The sequence below is a fragment of the Bos javanicus genome, chromosome 9 (assembly GCF_032452875.1).
Source record: "Bos javanicus breed banteng chromosome 9, ARS-OSU_banteng_1.0, whole genome shotgun sequence".
Lineage (NCBI taxonomy): Eukaryota > Metazoa > Chordata > Mammalia > Artiodactyla > Bovidae > Bos > Bos javanicus.
Genome location: NC_083876.1, coordinates 67,271,079 through 67,296,767, shown reverse-complemented (window position 1 = coordinate 67,296,767; position 25,689 = coordinate 67,271,079). Strand labels below are relative to the sequence as shown.

Below are 25,689 nucleotides of genomic sequence, written 5' to 3'. Positions count from 1 at the left end.
ATTATTGAGATGTAAGAGTTGGATATGACTGAGCAACTAACATTTTTTCACTTTCAATCAGAACAATGGCCCTCCACCAAATTCTCACCTCGTCGAGCATGTTTTTCATCCTTGACACAGACTTCATTTAAGGAACCAACTGGATCACAATGGCATGGTTGGCATGGTCTTGGATAATTTGGAGATACCTAACAAAAATATTAAATTGCTTTAAGTCAACTGTAATAAAAACACTAATACTTTTTGATCCAGTAAGCCTTAGAGGTCATTTTAATGATATATAGTAAAACATTATATTGATAAAATGATAATATAAGAAAATTCTTTATTTTCCCAATTTAATGATATGCAATAAGAAACTATATTGAGAAAATAATAACATAAGAAAATGTCTTTACTATATTTTCAAAATTGCTAGAATCCATTTCTTCTAAGTGGACATATAGAAGTAAAGAGAATAATATAATAAACTCCTATGTAACTGTTACCTAGATTCAATGATTACCAGGATTTTACCACATAACTTTCATCATGCTTTATTCTTTGCTAAAATTTTAAAGAAAATCCCAAATAGTTTTTTAATCTCTACATATTTTAGAATGTACCTCTTTCTTTTATAATCACAATTATCATCATAGAAACAAAATATCAATGTTTGCTTATATAGAAAATGTAAGAGAAATACACATTCCATGATAAAATCTTCCTTACTTTTTTGTTTTATTACAATGTAGTTCAAATTTGGTAATTTTCCCCCAAATTTTTAATGTTCAAAACCTTTTTCACATTGATCACAATATAACTAATTAAATTTGGTGCTTGAGAAAAGGTAATCTTAAATATCGATGTTAAAATTTTGATTTTCTCAGGAGTGAGCATAATCTGGGGTGAGGAATGTAGATTCTATAATTAGGAAGCCTTGAGCTCACATTCCATTGTGGACACTTACTGGCTATGCAGTCTTCTGCACCTTACTTTCTGGTAATATGAGATTAATAATAGCAATCATAGTGATGTTATTAAATTAAAATTAAGAGGAATAACAGAAACTATCTCATAAGATTTCTCACATATATAAAATAATACAAGTAGCTTTTAACATTAGAATATTTTAATTAAATAAACCTAGACTGTGCCAATGTACCATACATAAAACATTTATTTTCTAGATGTAATAGGATAAGAATAAAAAAGCAACTAAATTTGTTTGCCTAGGAAATACTAAAATACTGCTGAATATACATATAATTATGTATATAAGCTATTTCCTATAAAATATTGCTTTTTTTTTTTTTGATGTGGACCATCTTTAAAGTCTTTTTAAAATTTGTTATAGTATTACTTCTGTTTCATGTTTTGGTTTTTTGGCCAGAAGCCATGTGGAATCCTAGTTCCCTGATCAGGGATTGAACTTGCAACCCCTGCAGGGCCAGGCGGCAAAGTCTTAACCACTGAACCACCAGGGAAGTCCCCAAATATAGTTTACATATATATATATATATGTCTAGATTTAATTTATAATGAAAACTTGATTGTTAATAAGTCAAAGTATCATAAGCAGAAAAATATTTACATGTCTGATAGAATTTAATCTTCTAAGTCCATAGATCTGTTTCAAAATCATTATTTAACACTCATTCATTTACTTTCTATTGTGAAGAAAGGATCATGCAAAGCCCAGATAGGTAAGGCCTGCTTTCTGAGTTAAAGAAGCTTACTGGAAAAGCAGACTTGAAAGATATTGATTAAATAGAACGTGCGGAGTGATAAAATAGACACAGAGAAGAGAGTTCTGGAGCAGAAGAGGAAGTAGTAAGAACATAATGAAGACAAGCAACGTTTCACAGAAAAAGTAACTTTTAGACTAGAGCTTGAGGTGAGTAGCAATTTGAGGGCAGAACTGGGAGAAGGACTTTCTAACCAAGAGAAAACCGCAACACCAAAACAAAACAAAACAAAACAAAAACAACAAAACACCTCTTTGGGGATATATAGCAATAAATTTCTTTAGGATAAATTCTTAGCTTTTATGAATATGATTTATGATTCCAATGATGAGCTTGAGTAAACCAAAACCTCTTAATTTATTATCCTTCCTTACAGTAATTGGGAAAATCTGCTTGAATCAGATTGCTGATCAGGAGAACTTCCAGTGAACCCTCCTACACTGTTGGTGGGAATGTAAATTGGTACAGCCACTATGGGGAACAGTATGGAGGTTCCTTAAAAAACTAAAATTAGAGCTACCAGATGACCCTGAAATCCCACTCCTGGGCATACATCCAGAGAAAAACATGATCCGAAAGGATACATGCACCCCTTATTGCAGGATCGCTAACAAGAGCCAAGACATGGAAGCAACCTAAATTTCCATCAACAGAGGAATGGATAAAGAAAATCTGGTACATATATACAATGGAACATTACTCAATTATTAAAAAGATTGAAATAATGCCATTTGCAGCAACATGGACCTAGAGAATGTCATACTGAATGAAGTAAGTCTGACAGAAGAATAAGAAACGTTGTATGACATCCCTTATATGTGGAATCTAAAAAGAAATGATACAAAGGAAACCTTCTAACATAAGATATTCTATAAATATATCTATTTTATGCTTTATTTTTATTTTTACTAAAATAATAAGATTACTAATTCTCAAAGTAAACATGGCCATAAGCATATATATATACATATATGTTTTAATTGTTAAATATATGTACTTAGTAGATATACCTGAAATTAGATTTTAGGGCAATAATTTTTAATAATGCAGATATATGTTTTTAAGATATAAAATTTACAGTGTACAAAAATTTTATTTCTATATCTTCATAAAAACATAAGGAATTTTCACCCAAATACTAAACACTTGAAATAGTTGAATTTTTAGCACAAAATATAGCATACATATTTTGATGTGCTAAAGTATAAAATTCTAGATTCAGATTCATTTAATAAGTTGTATTAAAAACTTGATCAAGCTTCCAGTTTTAATAATGGCAGAGTGTCTTTAATAGGTCCAACACATCCTAAAATGACAATGATGAATTCTGGACAAATATAAAAAATCAAATATTTAAGGGCTTGGAAGAATAATCAAAAGCATGCATAAATTAGAAGGATTTGAGATTTGAAAGAAAAAACACACTAGATAAGATTCATGTTCTTATAAGGGTAACAACAAAATCTACATATCAATACCCCTCCATTCTTAACTGATTCCTTAATTGCAGTTTAATTCTGGGGACTCCAAGGGGTCCACCGGAAGCAACAGCAGGAAAGCCGAATGACCTGAATAGACTTTCTAGTCTACAGGATATAATCTAAATAGAAATTAGTTTATCAACCAAGAAAGGTTAGATACATACCTTTAGTTTTCTATTAATCTGCTCTAGAGAAGTATAAAAGCAAGCCTCCAGTTTCATAGTGATTAGTCAGTAAGCGGACTACAAACTGAAACAAAATCCAAAAATCTTCAGAAGAAGATAACAGAATCTTTTGTCACTACAATGTATCAACCAAAATTTCCTGTGTTAATCATGAATTACTAGACATGAGGAGAAAAACTAAGGCATGGTCCTTATTCAAGAAAAAAAATAGGTCAACAAAAACAGTGAGGTGCCCCAAGTATTAATAGACAAAGACTTGTATAGGTCTCTAGATATGCTGAAGAGCATAAAGGTTTATAATGAGTGAATACATGAATTTTTTTCAGCAGAGTGGAGGAAACTATAAAAAAACATAAGCACTCTATAAAGCTGAAAAATTAACTGGATATGCTTAGCAACAGATAACTGATGGCATGCAGAAAAGTAGTATAGCTAATTACAGATAAATAGAAATTATCTAATCTGAAGCACAAAGAAAGAAAAAAAAATTATCACAGCCTCAGTAACCTATAGGCACAGTCCAGCAACCTGGACTGTATGTAGCTGGAGTCACAAAAGGATGAGAGCACAGTTCAAAAAAAATATGTAAGGAAATAATGGCCTAAAATTTCCAAAATGCAGTAATCTAAATTTATAACTACAAGAATTTTAGTAACCAAGAATATAAGCACAAAGAAAGCCACATTTAGACAAACATGGTCTAACCAAGATTGGAAAACTTTTTCTGTAAAATTAGAGAGTAACATTGTAGGTTTTGTAAGTCACCTAAGGTCTGTTTCTTCTTTTACTCCCCTTCCTCACCTCCTCCTCTTCCTCCTAGCTTTTGATCCATCTTATTCTTGCTCTTCTTCTTAATTGGGGTTTTCTTTTTCTTCTCGCTCCATCTCCTTTCCCTTTCCCTTCATTTCCTCCTCCCCTCCTCCTCCTCCCTCTCTTTTTAAAATAAGTTTTTACAAATATAAAGAAAAAATTTTTTGTTTTTTGCAGGCCATACAAATATAGGCCATGGGTCAAATTTTATCTAGGGGCCATAATTTACCAATACATGGTTAGTTTGCTAAAAGATAAATATAAAGAGTATATCTTGAAATCAGTTAGAGAAGATAGACATCTTACATACAGAAGAACAAAAATACAAATGATGGCTGCCTTCTCATAAGAATAAATGAAATCCAAAAAAGACCATAATACATTGACTACAGGGCTATAACAAGTTCCCTCCCAGTTCTGTCTACTTATTTAGCTGCACTGTGTTTCTTAGTGATTACATCTATAAAAATGAAAACAAAATATAAATTTTCCATTTTAATAATAAGTAATATTCATACATGGGACTTTCCTGGTTGCTCAGATGGTAAAGAATCTGCCTGCAATGTGGGAGACCTGGCTTTGATCCCTGTGTCAGGAAGATCCCCTGGAGAAGGGAATGACAACCTACTCCAGTATGCTTGCCTGGATAACTCCATGGACAGAGGAGCCTGGAGGGATATAGTCCATGGGCTTGCAAAGAGTTGGACACAACTGAGTGACTAACACTAACCACTGGATTACTTAATAAAGCCCAAATACTTAGAAACTAAACAATAGAGAACAAATCACAATATGAATAAAAAATTATTTTAAATAAATTATAATGATGTGCATAAAGTATTTCTGAAGTCATGGGAACCAGCTAGTCGTGTAGACAGTGTGCTGTTAGCACAAGATGGAAAAACAAACCCATGGAACAGAACTGGGGCTCCAGATGTTAACCCAAATGATCGACTTATTTTCAAAAAATGGCTCAAAACAATTTGAAAGAGAAAAAAAGTGTTTTTCAAAAAATGGTGCTGGAACAACAGGTGAAGCATGTAGATCTCAATCATTACTTCACATAAAGATTTACTTGAGATGGGCTACAGCCCTAAAACAAAATTATGACTTTTCTAGAATTAAAAAGAAAAATTTTGAAGAAACACTTCACAAGAGAGGATACAGAATAGCCAGTAGGCACTTAGAAATTTAGTCCAAAAAAAAAACTGCTGTAAATTCATAAAAGATGTGCTGTAGCACTCAGCATTGACAGGACTGACTTAGTGGCCGCCTAGTACTGACTTGCCAGACCCACTACACCCACATCCACTAGGAGGACTACTTCAAAAAGATAGTCCAGACCAAATGTTAGAGATGGAAGAAGTAGAACTCACACATATTTCTGGTGAACATGTAAAATAGTATCATTAACTTGATGAAACATTGGCAGTATCTTATAAAGTCAAACATACATCTATTCTATGAAACAACTATTATACTCCTAGACATTTACACAAGGTTAATAACACATGACCACAAAAAGACTCTTATAAAATTGATTTGCAGGAACTAACCAAAAACGGGAAAGGACCCAAATATATAGGAGAATGGATTTAAAATTAAGATACATTCATGCAGTGGGCTACTCCTTAGCATTTTTTAAAAAAGAAATACAATTGATGTGTACAACATGGGTAAATTTAAACCTGTTACATTGAGTGAAATAAAGACCAAAAATTTTGTGAACTTACGATTTCATTTTTAGAAAATTCACTAAGAGGCAAAACTAATTTATGCTCTAAAAATCAGAACAAAGTTTGCCTAGGGGGTAAGGATTGACTGGAATGAGTCACCATGGGACTTTCTGGAGAGATGGAAATATTTTATATCACATCCTCAATGATTTATATCAGCTTCTATTATGAAATATTTCTAGTCACCTTTGAGATTTGAAGTCCAACCATTTAAAAAAGCAATCACAATTATTTTTCCCTGTAATACATCTCAGTCTGAAAAATCCAAAATAATACTTCATGAAAGAAAAAGCATACTTTACCCCTTTGGGTCTGAAGAAACCATCAACGCATGTCTCACAGTTTATACCAGCAGTGTTTCGAGTACAGTTAATACACACACCCCCTCCAATGTACTTTCCATGTATATTTAAACTCCTATTTCTTCTGGCAACATTTTCATCATAATAGCATTCTTCAGCTTTCCCATGACAATTGCAGGCTGCATTAGGGAAAAATAAATTCATAAACTTTCAGATATATATAAAAATAATTTTTGTTACATAAGAGATTTCTATACCATATGGTAAATTATATTACATTATATGTATATACATACAAAGCCAATATGCCTAGAAAGTACATGAATCTATTAGATAAATTAATAAATATATATTAATGGAACTTAAAATATATAAATTAAACTGAATAGTATGAAATTGCCAATATTTGATTTTTATCTTACAAAACTGGTATTTCATATAATTCAACCTATAGCTTCCTATTACAACAGATTATTATTGAAGTATGAATAACACTTGTGTAATCTGTGATGAATAATTACTGTATGTGAATCTCTGTATTAGATCCTATGAGTAAAGAAGGATGTTTAGTGTATATACATTTGATCTTTGAATATCACAGGGATTAAGGGTGTCAACCCTTTGCACAATTTAAAACTGGAGGATAACTTTGCAGTCAGCCCTTCCCGTCCTTGGTTTCTCATCCCCCAGTTCGACCAACTGAAGATTGTGTAGCACTGCAGCTCTGTTGTCTGCATTTAGGGGGAAAAAACCACCTATAACTTGTAAAGCAGGCTTAGATATAGTACAGTCAGTAAAGAATCTACCTGCAATGCAGAAGACCTGGGTTCAATCCCTATGTCAGGCAAATCCCCTGTAGAAGGAAACAGCAACCCTCTCCAGTATTCTTGCCTGGAAAATCCAATGGACAGAGAGGCCTGGCAGGCTACAGTCCACAGGGTCGCAAGAGTCGGACACGACTTACCAACTAAACCATAACTTGTAAAAAGTCACGAGATCAGAATTGTAAGCCAGACTCTGAAGTTAGGCTCCAGAGTCTTAGGGTTAATCTCTATCACAATCCCTTCAAGTTATCTAATAAGAGAGAAAAGATGTGCAATTAGTGCAAAGTAATCAGAGAAGGCAATGGCAACCCACTCCAGTACTCTTGCTTGGAGAATCCCACGGGCGGAGGAGCCTGGTAGGCTGCAGTCCATGGGGTCGCTGAGAGTCGGACATGACTGAGCAACTTCACTTTCACTTTTCACTTTCATGCATTGGAGAAGGCAATGGCAACCCACTCCAGTGTTCTTGCCTGGAGAATCCCAGGGACGGGGCAGCCTGTTGGGCTGCCGTCTATGGGGTCGCACAGAGTCAGACACGACTGAAGCGACTTAGCAGCAGCAGCAGCAGCAATCAGGACAAGAGGAGAGCTTTGTTCAGTGATGAGATTATGCTATTTTGTGCCAGTCTTGGATTTGGGTATCCTCTTTTCATTCATGTCCAACTCTTTGTGACCCTATGGACCATAGCCCGCGAGGCTCCTCTGCCCATGGGATTCTTCAGGCAAGAATACTGGAGTGGGTGGCCGTGTCCTCCTCCAGGGGATCTTCCCAACCCAGAGAGTGAACCTGGGTCTCTTAATGTCCCCTTCATTGGCAGATGGATTCTTTACCACTAGTGTCACCTGGAAAGCCCATAAACATCAGTAGCAGGTCACAAAAAAGTCGGACTCCACTTAGTGACTAACAACTAAGGACAAGGCTTATAAGACGTCCTACAGAGAAATCGAGTACATCTACAGATTAAATTCCTGCAAGTACAATTTCTAGTCAGGGGCTAGAATTTTAATTTTAATTAACTTGAAAATTTTCTCTCTAAAAATTCTATATCGGATTACTTTCCCTCCAACAGACATATTAAAACTGATCCCCTACAGCCTCACCTACACTGTGTATTATCAACATTTTTAATTCAGCTCCTAGACATAGTATACATTTAAACATATGTTGAGTGAATGAAAGAACACCTTGGTAAGTTTTTAAAAAGTACTTTTATTGTTTTAATGGATACTTCTTTAATCATAAATAAGTGTGACAATTTTTTTATATGGTTATGTCATAGTTTTTTTCCTGAGAAATGCCTGTTTCAATCTTTGCTCATTTTTAACAGTTTTTTTAAAAAAAATTCTTATTGCTATGACTCTTAATACAGTAAAGATATATTCCCCCTTGTCCAGTTTGTTGCAAATAGCTTCTTCAGTTTGTTGGCTTTTGATTTAGGATATAGCACTGTTGCTGTATTAATGGAGAGTTTTCAAACTTTATTCTAGGGAAGTATATAATCACAAATATAAATCACTAGGCATGATATGCAGTTTTATATCTTTAGGACAATGTACAAGAATTCTTAAAAATCTTACTGTAAAAATATATTGCAAGTAACCGTCAAGATTTCTGCTACCAGTATAACTAGAGAGAAACACAGAGGAATACAAATTTATTCTCACATTATTTAGAACTTGTATTGCTGACTGTACTTATAACCATGAGCGAAGGCAGGTAAAGACTGATGTTTGAGAAGCATACACTCCACATATGAGGGCCCTCTGCCTACAGCTCTGGCTGCTGTTTAAAGGTCCTGGACCTGCACATCTTCCATCTAAAGCCTCAGAGGACACAGAGAGTACCTACTCACAAACAACCATTTTACACTCTGCCATCAGCAGTTTGTTATTTCATTGAATGTTCATGACACATGATAGAAACTGTCTGTTAGTACAGGCTTAGCAATGGAATACATACCCTTTGCACTTTATAGATACCTCCTGCCTCAAATAAGCTAGACTGATAAAATCTAAATTAGATTCAAGTGAATTAGAAGGAAATTATTCATTTTATCTTTCTTTGTGGGAGAGATGGGAGGTTGGGCTTCCCTGGTGGATCAGTGGTAAAGAATTTGCCTCCCAATGCAGAAGACATGGGTTCAATCCTTGGATTGGGAAGATCCCCTGGAGAAGGAAATGGCAACCAACTCCAGTATTCTTGCCTGGAAAATCCCATGGTTAGAAGAACCTATCGGGCTACAGACCATGGGGTCACACAGAGTTATACACAACTTAATACAATCATTGTAGGTTGTGACTAAACAACAATTCATTTTATAGAGGGATTTGTCATGTTGCAAAAAGATGTTTCTAAATCTTCATAGGTGACTGGAACACCACTCAGCTTGGAGGCTAAAATGTTCATATAAACTCTTATGAATATATATATCACCGAAAGCACTATGTATACAAGGTTTTATGGTTAAAAACCCTATCTTTATTTTGTAGATTTTTTTTTTTTCAGTTTGGAAATCCAACCTCCCATCTCTCCCACAAAGAAAGATAAAATTGTTTTATAATAACAGTATTTTTAAAAATGTATAGAGCAGCAAGTAGAAATTTCCTTCTGTGTTGCTTTGTCTATCCCTACAACTAATACGTTTGATCCATCCTTTCCATTTCTTTGTTTAAACAGATACATATTAGTGGAGAGTGGTAAAGGGTTTTGCAGATCTACTTAACATTGTATTATGATAACTGTGTGATAGAAAGTCAGAGACAACAGGAGGAATCCCTACCCTCAAATGATACTCCCACCTGTAACTGCTGATATTCCACAAGCAGAAATTTATTAAATTTAAGGAAATCTGAGAAGAGATATTCATGGTGTCATTTAACTTAAACTCAGCCTTAGGAATGAAAGTCTGCTCTCAATTGGCAGAAGTTGTGGAGATCCTGAAGGATCATCAGGAATGGAGTTGCGAGTAGAGGGAAAAAAACGAAAGGTCGGGCATCTGATGCTGTTAAGGTTTACCCCTTTACACAACTGCGTAGTGGGGCCCCATTCCTCCAGATACCTCTCAGAACAATGACTGATTTCTAACCCAAAATATCTTCACAAGCACACAGACACAAATCAAAAAGCAAAAGAGGTAAGGGCAGAAAACGAAGAGACTCAAGACATCGTAGTATATGCAGAATCTTAGGCTTAAAAGATAACGTATAGTTAGGAAATAATTTATGAATAAATTCTTTTATAATTCAATAATTTTAAGGACCTATCATGTCTGATACATGATACACGACAAATACATTTTATTCAATTCATATATAAAGTTGGCATTAGTTTAAAATGTCTGCCAAGCCTGTTTTGGAGGCCATAGACACCTATTGAACTGAAAAAATGTGATTGGGACTGATTGCTAAAATACTAATATTTGAATTCAATTGAATCGGGCTTTCTGACTAGTTGGGATTTATAATTCCGCAGAAGTTTTTGTTTTTAGGTCTCATCTTGGCCTGAATAGATCTCCAGAAACACAGGTTTCTTTAGAATCCCTGTCACCATTATGGGACAGATGGCAATACTAGGCTACATATGACAATATCAGTCATCTGTTATGTTTCCTGGGTATTTCCCTTCAGGAAAAACTGGACATATGGGTTGTTTTCAAAAATGACAACATTCAATATTAAAGTATAAAAGAGTGCTTGTTGGTATAAAGTATAAAGTATAAAAGCCCGTTGTTTTTATGATTTCTCACTACTGGCTCTTTTTTGGTTGTCACTGTCTAATAATTACTATAGCACCAGTTCAGTTCAGTTCAGTTCAGTCACTCAGTCATGTCTAACTCTTTACGACCCCATGAATCACAGCACGTCAGGCCTCCCTGTCCATCACCAACTTCTGGAGTTTATTCAAACTCATGTCAATCGAGTCGGTGATACCATCCAGCCATCTTATCCTCTGCTGCCCCCTTCTCCTCCTGCCCCCAATCCCTCCTAGCATCAGGGTCTTTTCAAATGAGTCAACTCTTCTCATGAGGTGGCCAAAGTACTGGAGTTTCAGCTTTAGCATCATTCCTTCCAAAGAACACACAGGACTGATCTCCTTCAGAATGCACTGGTTGGATCTCCTTGCAGTCCCAGGGACTCTCAAGAGTCTTCTCCAACACCACAGTTTAAAAGCATCAATTCTTCAGCACTAGGTTTTCTTCACAGTCCAACTCTCACATCCATATATGACCACTGGAAAAACCACAGCCTTGACTGGACTAACCTTTGTTGGCAAAGTAATGTCTCTGCTTTTGAATATGCTATCTAGGTTGGTCATAACTTTCCTTCCAAGGAGTAAGCGTCTTTTAATTTCATGGCTGCAGTCACCATCGGCAGTGATTCTGGAGCCCCAAAAATAAAGTCTGACACTGTGTTTCCCCATCTATTTCCCATGAAATGATGGGACCTGATCCCATGATCTTTGTTTTCTGAATGCTGGGCTTTAAGCCAACTTTTTCACTCTCCTCTTTCACTTTCAACAAGAGGCTTTCTAGTTCCTCTTCACTCTCTGCCATAAGGGTGGTGTCATCTGTATATCTGAGGTTATTGATATTTCCCCTGGCAATCTTGAGTCCAGCTTGTGCTTCTTCCAGCCCAGCATTTCTCATGATGTACTCTGCATAGAAGTTAAATAAGCAGGGTGACAGTATACAGCCTTGATGTACTCCTTTTCCTATTTGGAACCAGTCTGTTGTTCTATGTGCAGTTCTAACTGCAGTTCCTGACCTGCATACAAATTTCTCAAGAGGCAGGTCAGGTGGTCTGGTATTCCCATGTCTTGAAGAATTTTCCACAGTTTATTGTGATCCACACAGTCAAAGGCTTTGGCATAGTCAATAAAGCAGAAATAGATGTTTTTCTGGAACTCTTGCTTTTTCGATGATCCAGCAGATGTTGGCAATTTGGTCTCTGGCTCCTCTGCCTTTTCTAAAACCAGCTTGAACATCTGGAAGTTCACGGTTCACGTACTGCTGAAGCCTGGCTTGGAGAATTTTGAGCATTTCTTTACTAGTGTGTGAGATGAGTGCAATTGTGCGGTAGTTTGAGCATTCTTTGGCATTGCCTTTCTTTGGGATTGGAATGAAAACTGACCTTTTCCTGTCCTATGGCCACTGCTGAGTTTTCGAAATTTGCTGGCATATTGAGTGCAGCACTTTCACAGCATCATCTTTTAGGATTTGAAATAGCTCAAATGGGATTCCATCACCTCCACTAGCTTTGTTCATAATGATGCTTTCTAAGGCCCACTTGACTTCACATTCCAGGATGTCTGGCTCTAGGTCAGTGATCACACCATCGTGATTATCTGGGTCGTGAAGATCTTTTTTGTACAGTTCTTCTGTGTATTCTTGCCACCTCTTTTTAATATCTTCTGCTTCTGTTAGGTCTATACCACTTCTGTCCTTTATCAAGCCATCTTTGCATGAAATGTTCCCTTGGTTTCTCTAATTTTCTTGAAGAGATCTCTAGTCTTTCCCATTCTGTTGTTTTCCTCTATTTCTTTGCATTGATTGCTGAGGAAGGATTTCTTATTTCTCCTTGCTCTTCTTTGGAACTCTGTACTCAGAATCTTATTTCTTTCCTTTTCTCCTTTGCTTTTCACTTCTCTTCTTTTCACAGCTATTTGTAAGGCCTCCCCAGATAGCCATTTGCTTTTTTGCATTTCTTTTTCTTGGGGATGGTCTTGATCCCTGTCTCCTGTATAATGTCAAGAACCTCTGTCCATAGTTCATCAGGCACTCTGTGATTGTCACTGATACCATTTCTAATATTAGCATTTTATATTATTATTAATGTGAAATGACACATTGAAAATATTAATGGATTACTAAAATAGATATTCTTTCTACACTCATTTGATTTCTTGCCCTCTCCCAGTTACCTTCTCTCCTATTCTTCACAACTACTGTCCCCAAACCCTACCCTTTACTAAGTATAACTAATGAATCAGGGGCCTTCTTCTTCCCAGATAATAAAATGAGTCTAAACTTTAGGGTATGATCTCTCCCCTCTGGTTTTCTCCATTTATTAGATGACAGGTATTCAAAAGCTATTTACTAGGGGAGGAACTATATAAAAGGAGAACAGGCAGAGAATCTGCAGCTATACTGGTTTGAGAAGCATTTTATAAACATACCTGTTTAGAAGGGTAATCTCTATATCCAGTAGGTTTTACTGTATGTTTATTTACATTTCTCTCTCCCTCTCTATGTGTGTGTGTGTGTGTGTACTATTACTAAAATAGTAATAGTTTATTACTATTAGTTTAAAATGTCTTCCAAGCCTGTGTTGGAGGCCATATATACCTCTTGAACTGAAAAAAAAATGTGATTGGGTGCTTCACTGAATGTAATTTGCTAAAATGGTAATATTTGAATTCAGTTAAATTGGGCTTTCTGGCTAGTTGTTTGGATTTATAGTTTAGCAGAAGTTCATATAGGGGCTTACCTGGTGGCTTAGACAGTAAAGAATCTGCCTGCAATTCAGGATACCTGGGTTCAATCCCTGGGTTAGAAAGATCACCAGGAAAGGAAAATGGTAACCACTCCAGTATTCTTACCTGGGAAATCCCATGGACAGAGGAGTCTGGTGGGCTACAGTTCCTGGGGCCACAAAAGAGTTGGACATGACTGAGTGACTAACACTTTCAGAAGCTCATATATGTTATGCTATAAACTTTAGATTCACACCTGATAACAGTAAGTGTATATTATGCTTTTATCTACATCTCATAATTCTCTCAGAGAAGGCAATGGCAGCCCACTCCAGTACTCTTGCCTGGTAAATCCCATGGACTGAGGAGCCTGGTAGGCTGCATTCTCACATAGTGGTAAATTCATAAGTATTTTGTAAATATTTGTCAAAAAAATAAAATCTTGAAAACTCTAAAACAGGAGAGTAAAAGAGCTTACAGCTACTGTCTTGGATGAAATGCATATGAATTTGACATATGAGTTCACCTGAAATCAGCATGTGTTTACACCACCTGTGCCCCAGGAAAGGAAGACTTACACATGGTGTTGGACTGTCTGGAACATACCTTCACATTCACTTTTGGTCAGAAAAGTGCCTGCTCTCCAAGGTTTCTGATGGAATCCAGGACAGCACTGGTCACAGCTATCACCACACGTGTTATGCTCACATTCACAGCGGGATTTCTAGTAAAAAAAGAAAAAAGTTGGGGGCAGGGTGGGGAAGCATATTTCAGCATTCTTTGGAACCATAAATGAGGGGTTTCTCCTGAAAGGTAGAATGAAGACAAGAGAAAACATGGAGCCTCTGAACCAAAATCTAAAACTCCTGTCAGTCTGGGAAGGAAGAGGTTCCAGCAGCGGGAGTGATGAACATATTTGATCACCAGCTTTGGGAGGGAGGTTCAGGCTGGTACTGGAATCACTGGGCTCAGATGAGCAGAGAATGAAGGCCCAATCAGGAGTGGTCTTGAAGACTAGAATCACTTCTCTAATTCCTGAGATCCATGGGTTTTCTGGGTTGGATGTATCCATTTTAAGGTTTCCATCAAAGTACTATTAACATTGGAAGGACTGATGCTGAAGTGGAAGCTCCAATACTTTGGCCACCTGATCTGAAGAGCTGACTCATTAGAAAAGACCCTGATGCTGGGAAAGATTGAGGGCAGGAGGAGAAGCGGGTGACAGAGGACAAGATGGTTGGATGGCATCACTGACTCAATGGACATGAGTTTGAGCAAGCTCTGGGAGTTGTTGATGGACAGAGAAGCCTGGTGTGCTGCAGTGCATGGTGTTGCAAAGAGTTGGGCACGATTGAACGATTGAAGCGAACTGACTATTAGCATTTAGCATAGGAAGAGGGGAGAGAGTAGATGGCAAGGCATGGAGAGGCAGGGATAGAGGAGAAATCTAATACTCCAAGCCTGAATCTCCTGTCTGCAAGTGTTTTGAGTACAGTTTATTTCACTGCATGGAACCATCCTTCCAAGGCTGCTGTGCAGGTTCTCAAGTCTTGGGAAATACTGCTCATCAGTACATCTGATAGATAGTGCCCACACCCTGCAGAAAGCAGGACCACAACCTTGTGAAGAAAACTATGCCAGGGATTTGAATCTTCCGTAGGAAGTAATACTATGATGCATTACTCAGAAAACTAGCTTTGAAAGAAATATCATTTGTATTACAGTTGTCGTAGGAAAAAGTGTTTACCTAGGTAGCTACATTCACTGATCTTACTATCCAAAATATTTCTTCCATACATAAAGTAGATGATTCTGTATTTCACCAGATTGTTTATGCCTGAGAAAAACAGATGCTCATTCATCTTCTTTGCTTAGGTTATGTTCACTTAATACATTGTCATTAATGAAAAATGCAACCTAAAACCATTCCAGCATTTTCTGACCTGGCGATTTCAAGCTCTCTTGAATACTCTCTTTCACTCTACTCCTTACTGCCCCATCTTACCTTGGTCTCTGGTTCCATGGTCATTTATATTTACTTCCAGGTACATTTTTCATTTGTTTGCATTAATATTTTTTGATGAAAATTCATAAAAGAAACAGGTTGATTAATGACAGGCATTCTCTAAAGCTAAATCATACAGCAGGCTGTCATAGCTAGAGAGGTTTCAAAATAGATAGACTGGTTTGGAGCCTTTTTGGGAAAAAAGTAATCTGTTTTCTGATACTGTAATGGCACCCTTCAAAGTCTATCATCCTAACTGCCAGCTCTATTTCACCCTGGCATGGCTTTCTGTTACACCGTCTAAGTGGGGATTTGACACCCATTCACAGCGTCCCTGTCAGCAAAGCTTCTCATGAAGCATTTTACAGTTCAGAGCTTCATTTTACCCAAGCAGCCTAAAAATATACATACATTTGTCACTGGATCAAGTGGACAAGCCCTGGCATGACCGTAGCAGATGCACATCCCTCCAACCGAAATATCCTTGACCGAGTAGTAATACTGCAAAAAGCAATCCAGAGAGAAATCCTGTTAAGACTACTGCAAGGTGGAAGGAGCATTCAGTTAAAAACTTGGCTTTATGCTTCTACCCTTAGTTGGAAGCTCTAGAACAACTGAAGGCTCACAAGAGTATCCAGTAACTCCTCACACTGAAACCATGGTCCAGGGGCAGAATGCCTCTATAGTTCATGTTAGGTGGGTATTTTAGAAATGTATTTCCCACAACAATACAAAGTGCTGCACAGTACAGAAACTCCATGCTGGAGCATTTATTATCGAAAGCAAATTGTTACGGGGTCGGGGGAAGCAAGGACAATAATTCTTCATAAAAGTTGAAAGACAGAAAACCTCTTTTATTATCATTTTAGGAATGCCAGTGTTCACGAATCATATGCAGACTGTTCTACTTAATGAATTTGAAAAGAATCAACAAATGTAAGGGAAAGGGTGCTCATGATGACACATTTCTTAAGCATATCAAGAAGCACATGAAAAGTAATTAACTACAAGATTGGTTTAATATAATGCAAGACATAAACTAGATGTGCAGAACACTATTTCTTCATTATTATGTTAAAATGTTCATGCAATTACCTTCCTGTTTAGGTTAACACAGGACTGCCTCAAATTATTTTCATCTACCTAGCTATTTTTGAAAGGTTACTCATAATTTATACAACTGAACAATTAAAAAATTTTAACTAATTTGTATATCACAAGTTATAGTTAGTTGTGAAAGTACTTCATATTATCTTGTGGAATCTAAATAGTCATCACAGTGGTAGATAGTTCTATTATTCCAATTATTTACACTAAACACACACACACATATTTAGTGAGAATAAATAGATAGATACAAATCTGAGTTCCCTGACCACAAATTCTCTTTTCTAATTTACTTCTTTTTTAAACATTTTTTCTTTTTGTTTTTGCTGTTTATATACAGTATCTTTTATAATATTTTGTGTTACTTTATCTTACTTGATACACTTACACCTCACACTATTGTAACTTGCAAGGAAGTTTATATTTCATTTAGACGTTAAACTCTGCGTTTCATTAACTTCATCACCTAATAATACAGATAAAACAGGCATAGTTGCTCAGAATGCTGATACAGAAGTTTTGTGGATGTTTTTAAAACTGCTTTAAATATAAATGTGTAATGCTTCATTTCTAAGTCATGAAGAAGAGTTAAAATTCAATATCCTATTTTTATACATTTAAATTTATATGTAGGGTTTACAGAACTTGAGTACTTCCAAAAACATAATTAACGTTGAACTTTACTGCACTATTTTAAAGGTTCATATACAATGAAGTTATAAATAATAGATGTGCACCCCAACACCCTCTCTGCCTTCAGCAAAAGATGATAAAAGGAACACGTTTACTTCCATTGATTTTTTTCTTTGATAGATATACTGTCAGGAAAGATTAAATTTCACTTCAAAATTATTCAGTCTTCCTTGGTGTGTATTTTTAAGTCATGCCAAAATTATAATTAAAAGTGATTTTTTAATAAGTGAGGAATCTAAACTTTGCTGTAAAATAATGATTACTTTTGCAGAAGACAATTTACAATAGACTGAAATATAATACAAGGCAAAATTATTTCAGGTTTGGAAAGGGCACTAAAACATCCAACATGTGTTCTATGAGGACATAAGACTTTAAAAGTTATTTTGTAATGATGGAGAAGTTAGGTGTGAGGAAGTTAAGCAATGAGAAAATGTATGAGGAGTCCTCACATATTTGCGAAAAGCACTGCCCTTCAATATTCAGTCTGTAGGCTCAGCACTTTGCTATCTGGTGGCAACAGTTGAACCCCAGTAGGGTCATTGTGGAACAATGTTTTGTCTCACAATCTCAGTTTCTCCCTACAATCCTCTTTTCTCCTTTGCTTCTAGTCACACAGTAGATATTCTGTTTGCATGTATTTGATTTATGGATTTACTACTGAACTGAGTCTCTAGCTAATACTGTCTTGGTTGTATACATGCATAAAAGGGAGATGACATAAACCAGAGGACCTGGCGGGACATGCGGATAGGAGGAAGCATAGTTATGACTCATAGCAACCTGAGCTATAAAGAAAGCTGAGCGCCAAAGAATTGATGCTTTTGAACTGTGGTGTTGGAGAAGACTCTTGAGAGTCCCTTGGACTGCAAGGAGATCCAACCAGTCCATCCTAAAGGAGATCAGTCCTGGGTGTTCATTGGAAGGACTGATGCTGAGGCTGAAACTCTGATACTTTGGCTACCTCATGCGAAGAGTTGACTCATTTGAAAAGACCCTGATGCTGGAAAAGATTGAGGGCAGGAGAAGAAGGGGACAACAGAGGATGAGATGGTTGGATGACATCACAGACTCAATGGACATGGGTTTGGGTGGATTCCGGGAGTTGGTGATGGATGGGGAGGCCTGGTGTGCTGTGGTTCATGGGGTCGCAAAGAGTCGGACATGACTGAGCGACTGAACTGAACTGCCTGAACCTGGGCAGATCATCTATGTCATAATCTCTCAAATTTCTGTTTGAAAACAACACCTCTACTAGCTTCTGTTTCCACTGATATGTTGAAAGGATGCTATAACCATTATTTTTCCTGAGATTCAATTCATAAAGGAAATAAAAGTGTATACAATCAGTTTTTTCCCTAGTATCTGTATTCTTTTGAACTAGAAATGCATTGTGATTCATTAAAGAAGCATGAAGCTAAATTATTTATTTAGATAAAATGGTCCATGGACCAGTGGCATCCATATCACCGGCAAAATTGTTAGAATTGCTGTTTCTCAGTTCTGTCCTAGATCTACTGAATTCAAATCTGCATTTCCACAACATCACCAGTTGATTCCATGCATATTAAAGTTTATAAGGATGTGATGTGGTGTGAGTGTCTGCCCGTGTGTGTATATGTACTGAGTCATGATATAAAATGTATTTCTTAGTGTGGGTTACAAGCCCACAAGGCCAATTATAATAGTTGTACAGATAATCCAAAGTGTGGAAAAACTAACTTTGTCCTCAAAATCAAGAGAATAAACTAGGCAGTATGAGCTCCACTGTACCAAGAGGAAACTAAAGTTTAGAAATGTTAAAAAGTTTGATATTTTTTACACATCTAATAAGTGGCCCAGAGGCTGGATTTAAACAAAGGAAGGTCCATGAAATTTTAAAGTCTTTCATTCCTCCACTGAAAACTATTTTTTTAAAACTATTTAACAGACAATTATGAAGAAGGAAATGCCACCCCACTCCAGTATTCTTGCCTGGGAAATCCCATGGACAGAGGAGCCTGGCGGGCTACAGTCCGCAGGGTCGCAAAGAGTCAGACACAGACTGAGGGAGAAGCAGGCGCTCCCCAGAGGCCCCAGAGGTTTTGATGGCACAGCCAAGTACTGTGGCTGAGGACTCCCAGCTCCCAGGCCTCTCTCAGCAAATAGGAGCATGGAAAACTAGAATCTAAATTACGCCTGATGGCTTTCCTGGAGGCTCAGTGGTAAAGAATCCCCAGCCTGGGAAGACGCCACGTGGCAGAGCAGCTGAGCCCATGCATCACGGCCACTGGGCCAGTGCTCTAGAGCCTGGAAGCCGCAACTACTGAGGTCTGTGGGCACCAGAGCCCATGTTCTGGAACAAGAGGAGCCACCACTGTGAGAAGTCTACGCCCCGCTGCTAGAGAGTAGCCCTCGCTCCCGGCAACTAGAGAAAAACCCACACAGCATGAAGACCCTGCACAACCATAAATGAATCACATCATTAAAAAAAATTTTTAAAGTAAAACTATTTAACAGGCAATTAAAACAATAGGCCCAATATTATTCACAGATTCCAATATGATTCCTCATAACTTACTCTTCGTGTGACGATGGGGTCAATTTCTCTTGGGTCTTTGTGAGCGAACATCATCAAATCAGCATTCAAGGTGCGGATTCTCTGAAACCTCAGGCGAATATAACGAGCAGAGGTAAATTCTAGCAGTTCAGGAGAAGGATCATCAGCACTCGGTCTCCCATTGATCAAAGAAATATGAATCTACACAATTTGGGAAATAATTTAACAATTAAGGTTACCAAGATTTACATATCTGGTTTTATTTAACTTTTCTTAGACAAATAGTTAAGCTCCCCTTCTCTCAGTTAGGCAGATACAGGTTCATATTTACTAGAATGCAGTGAAGTAATTGAGGAATATTATGAATGTACATGTACCTGCAATTTATTTGTTTCTATTTCAGGCATTTTCTATATACTGCAATTAATTATATTTCTACGTTCCAAGTCAGTGCATCTACTTGAACTTCCTAGGATTTCCAAAAATTCTTAAATCAGTCATTCTTTTTCTGAAAATTATTGCAGCCAAAAATTATTTAAGATTCTGGCATATATTCCCATATATTTTCTGGTGGGAAACCAGAAAACAAAATATCAGACAAAAACAAGAAACCATCAGGAACTCAAATTTCTTTTTATTCTGAGCTTGAAAGTATCTAATTATATTGTCTTAAAATGTATAAAGAGAGTAAAAATTGACACATTACCAGAAAAATTATGCAAATCTCCAATCACAGTGAGACATTTCCATAAGGTGGCTTTTGTTATTTCTTTTTTAGAAAATGATAGCTTAAGAAGGCAATATTTACCAAGGCTATAACACATTCTACGAAAAATATGCTGTTTAAAAATATATTAAAACTTGAGTAGAATGGAATATTCTTTAGGAAAATAATTTTGCAAAATTGACACCAGAAGAAATCAAATCTAACCATACCATTTTCCATAAAAAATCAGAGAAATGATTATCCTTCAAAGGTGAATTGAGGCCCACATGCTCTCACAGGGATTTCGAGAGCAGAAAATTCTAATGGGGGTTGGGGGGAGGTAAACGGTTACATAAAATAAGAAGTACTTCTATCACATATAAAGGAATTATTTTTCTAATGCCTAAAGAACTTCTATAAATCAACAAGAAAAAATACTGATGACATAACACAAAAATATAACTATTTAAAGAAACAGAAATAGAAATGGCTATTAAACTTCTGATAAGATAGTGAACCTCATTTATAACAGAACTCTTAATTAAATCCACTCTAAAAGCTTTCTCCATTTTTTCAAGTTGTCGAATCCTAAAATATTAATAATACTCCCTGATGACAAGACTAAAGGGGGTACAACAATTATTACACATTTACAGGTTGAATGTAAAATGGTATAAGTCCTTATAAAGGTGAATTTAGCAATAACTGTCAAAATTACAAATGCACAGAGTTTTTTACTTAGAAATTCCACTTCTGGGAAATTACACTACACAGATGTTTTATTAGTATATGTGTGTGTGTATACAATTAACATGTAATTAATGATATGCAAAAATGCACCGCATTTCTAAAATATTTTTTGATAATAGCAAAAGACTGGAAAGAACCTAATATCCATCATAAGAGATGGGTTAAATAAATTATACATCTATATAGTGAATTATGTGTACCACACAAAAGAATGAGGAAATTCTCAAAATACAGATAGGAAAAAATACGTTCAATTTTTTGTACTTTGTAAAAGCATTCTTACCTATGCAATAAACCAACTCAAATCAAAACTGTTAAAGAAATTGAAATTGAGTGGTGGGTTTTGGGCTGAACACATGCACATACTGTGTATATGCACAAACAGGAGGCTAAAGAGACAGGATTACAAGAAGAAAGCCCTGTGCTAGGCTGGGACCTATTCAGAAACATGACAGTCTGTAAGTCACTGGAAACTGTGACTTGAGGTCACCCACTGGAATTTTCATCCACTTTTGCAAGATGATATATCATGTGTGTTAATTACATTTTTTTGACAGGAGAAGCAATATGTGTTTCCATTCCTAACATTCTGCATCTAGATAATCCCCGAGAGCATTTTACAAACTGACTGCCAATAAACTACTGAGTCACTAGAGGAATAAACACAGCAAACTCTGAGATGAGAAACTAATTCTGATGTCACAAAGGATAGACTCAAAATGCCTCATGATAAAAATATGAAATGTCCCAGCTAATTGACTCTACTTTGAATACTTAATAAAAAATAAATTCACTTAATCAACATTTGAGGATGATAAAATTCAAGGTCTCCTAAAATAATGAATCTCGAAATGCTGAATGTCCTCCCTCTGACACTGAACATTTGAAGAGTAACATAGATCTTGTATATTTCACAGTTCTGGCATCTAGCAGGTGAGCCAGAAATGTATTTAAAGTCAAGTTGTCTCTACTACTTAAGACGGTATCCATTAAATGTTAAAGAATGAATAAATAGATGTATACAGCAGCTAAAATGAGTTCCCCTTAGAGGTTAATTTTTGCACCCAAAAAATCACCAGTGTCCTTGAATGCACACTTAAATTTGTCTTAGCAAGATCTTCCTTGACTGCTTCTAAAAAAGCCATTTGAAAAAAAGGAAATCAGAACATGTCTAGGATTAATGTTTCTAAAAACTATTAAGGCTTATTTGGTGTTAATGCTACAGTGAACTGCACTTGTTCCGTACATAGAATTAATAAGTCCCTCATTTAAACATAAAGGAACTTTAAAAAAATGGTGCACATGTTCAAATTTAGGTTTGAACACCTAAATTTGAACACCTAAATCATATCATACACCATATGATAGCTACAGAAAGGATTCAGCAAAAGAACACTTCTCCTCACAGCTTTGGTATTTTCATCAGGTTACTCTGCCAAGAGATCTTGTGAGAATAGTTAGTTCCAAGCTGTTTCTGAGACAGAAAACCAGACAGCTGTTTGGCCATGTTGCTTGCAGCTTACTTCCATTTTTTTCCTTTTCCGTTTTTTTTTTAAACTCTCCTTCAAAATGAATCATAATATTGGATAGGCTATTTCCACTGGCACTTGGCTGTGTAATTCCAAGTCCACTGGAGTTTAGCATACTTCCTGATTTCCTGTGGGGTGACAACTGGAGAGTGTCTATCTTCAAAAAGATGAAAAGTATCATTCCTCAAGACTACCACTGTCTTGCTGCGAAGCCATGGGAAGTCTGTGTCAGTCTAGTGTCTTCTGAAATGATTTCCATTACAGACATGTCGGTGGATATATGTTCAAGCTGTCAAAGGAATTCATTCAAACTGAAAATATCAGCCTGATTAAACAATTGGTTTTTAGATGTAAAAGTTACTCTTCTCTGAAATTAGTTTTTGTAGATAAAAAGAAAAAAAGAAGCGTCTCTTTTTATGACCAAATGACCAAATTAATACGCTCTACCCATCGAAACCATTATCTTTTTTTAGTATAAGGATACCATATAAATCACATTTACTTGCAGATGGCTAAGATTTGGGGGCCTCTATGGGTATTTTTACCTTAATGATTAGAATTTAACTAAAAATGATTTATGAAGCAAGTAATACAATTTTTAATCTAGGTAATTATGTTCATATCATCATTATTATTATTTTTCTATTATATTACTACATCTGCTTTAGATTACTGGCAGAGCTACACTCCTAATACCCCTCCCAATGATACAAGTTTGTTGAGTAAATGGATAGGTGAAAGAATGAAGGCTACTTAAGGATCATTAATAATGCTAAGAGACAGCAAAAGAGACACTGATGTACGGAACAATCTTATGGACTCTGCGGGAGAGGGAGAGGGTGGGAAGATTTGGGAGAATGGCATTGAAACATGTAAAATATCATGTATGAAATGAGATGCCAGTCCAGGTTCAATGCACGATACTGGATGCTTGGGGCTAGTGCATGGGGACGACCCAGAGGGATGGTGTGGGGAGGGAGGAGGGAGGAGGGTTCAGGATGGGGAACACATGTATACCTGTGATGGATTCATTTTGATATTTGGTAAAACTAATACAATTATGTAAAGTTTAAAAATAAAACAAAATAAAAAAAATAATTTAGAAGAAGAGAAATGTTCTAGATATTGTACCTATTAGAATAGGTGGCTGTGAAAAAGGATCAGTTACTGTTCTTGGAAATTTAAAATGTGACTATCTAAATTTAAAGTATTTCAGCTATTTTAATATTAAAAATAAGATTTTTCCCTTGGAAAAAAAAATAAATAATGGTAAGAATCTTTGAAATGAGAAATGGAAGTAGATGAAACTGACAACTTGATGAACATTTTGAAATCCCCTGTGATTCATCAATTTCTAGGTGTGCCAAAGAAACTGGTACAACAGTTTGAGAGTAAGGTGACATCAGGAGATACAACAATAATTTTCATATGTGTCAGATGAGCTCAACTATCTATAGGTATGGTTAAAGAATGTGTATGTAAATGAGTGGCTAAGACTTGAGGAACCTCTTAGATCTAATCATAATTAATGTATTAGTTCAGAGAAGGAGAATAAGATCACAACAAAAACTCTGAAAAATGAACTCAATCACTTGTATTTTACCCAGTGGGAGGGAAAAAAGAAAGCAAGCGTATCTTTGGAGACAGGGAGTGAGTGATATGAAGAAAAGGTGACGCTGTGTCACTGTGTTTCCAGCACAAAGCCAACAAAACCTCTGACTCGGGCTCTAGGTGGTCAGCAGAAACCCCCAAATGATCAACTTTCAGCCTCCATCATACTTGATCTAATAGCAGCATTTGAAACAATTGATTGCTCCACTGATTTCCAGGACACCACACTGTCTTTTTTTTCCTCTTACATCTTCAGCTACTCTTCTCAATCCCGCTCAAGACTTACTACATTTTCTCCTCCCTAGCTTTCTAAAATTGGAATACCACAGTGCCCAGTCCTTGGCCTTGTCTTCTGTTCGATCCACACTTACCCACATAGTGATCTCAGCAAAGCTTGCAGATTTAAATGTCACCTATACTGATGCCTCCCACACTTAACATCTCCAGGCTTGACCCCTCCTCTTGAGGTCCAGATGCAGAATCCAACTGCCTTCTTAATCCCTTTAAGTGACTGTCTAATAGGTACCTCAAACTTGTATCTCAAATTGAGTTCTATTCTTCATCTCCCAGGGTTTCCAACCTCATTAAATAATTTTATCCTTTCAACTACCCCGGACTCACAACTTGGAGTCATGCTTGCCTGCTTTTGTTTTCCTTCTTACAACCAGTTTTTCTGCAAATCTTGTGGACTTTACCTTCAAAACATATCCAGCATTCAAACACTTCTCACCATCTCCCCTAAAGCCACCTTGGTCCAGGCTTTCATCACCTTGAACTTGTGTACTACAATAACAATCTGAACAGGTCACCCTGCTACTGCTCTTAGCTCCTTAGGAGTTTTTTTGGCAACATAGCAGATGTTTTTCTGTTTGCTTTTGTTTTTTCTTTTCCTAAGTTTTTGGTAAATGTTTCCATCAATTTATTCTCTGTATTTCTTAAAAACAAAAACCACAAGTTTAACATTAATAATTTAAAATACTGTAGACCAAACAAAGCCAGCTCTTATTCACACTGCAAGTTGGTCTATGATTTCTTTCCTTCTGTTTGCCAGATGATCTTCAATAACTTCTACAAAGAAATTCCTCTTCAATAGGTTCATGCAAGAGCTAAAAGCTGGTCATCAACTTTATGAAAATTGTGTAAAACCATAGCAAAAGAGGTCTATTCTCATCTCAAGCCTCATGCCATAATCACATTCATCACCATCAAACTG

At 36.4% G+C, this 25,689-nt stretch overlaps 1 protein-coding gene across 1 annotated transcript in view; it reads right to left on the bottom strand.

Moving 5' to 3' along the window:
• Positions 1-25,689, bottom strand: part of LAMA2 (laminin subunit alpha 2) — a 706,382-nt gene that overhangs the window by 421,577 nt on the left and 259,116 nt on the right. Inside the window, exons 5-9 of the mRNA XM_061427935.1 lie at positions 19,902-20,081; positions 15,953-16,042; positions 14,143-14,260; positions 6,242-6,420; positions 89-188 (exon numbers count right to left, since the gene is read on the bottom strand). Coding sequence (XP_061283919.1) covers positions 89-188; positions 6,242-6,420; positions 14,143-14,260; positions 15,953-16,042; positions 19,902-20,081 — 667 coding nt within the window. The remainder of the gene's footprint in view (positions 1-88; positions 189-6,241; positions 6,421-14,142; positions 14,261-15,952; positions 16,043-19,901; positions 20,082-25,689) is intronic.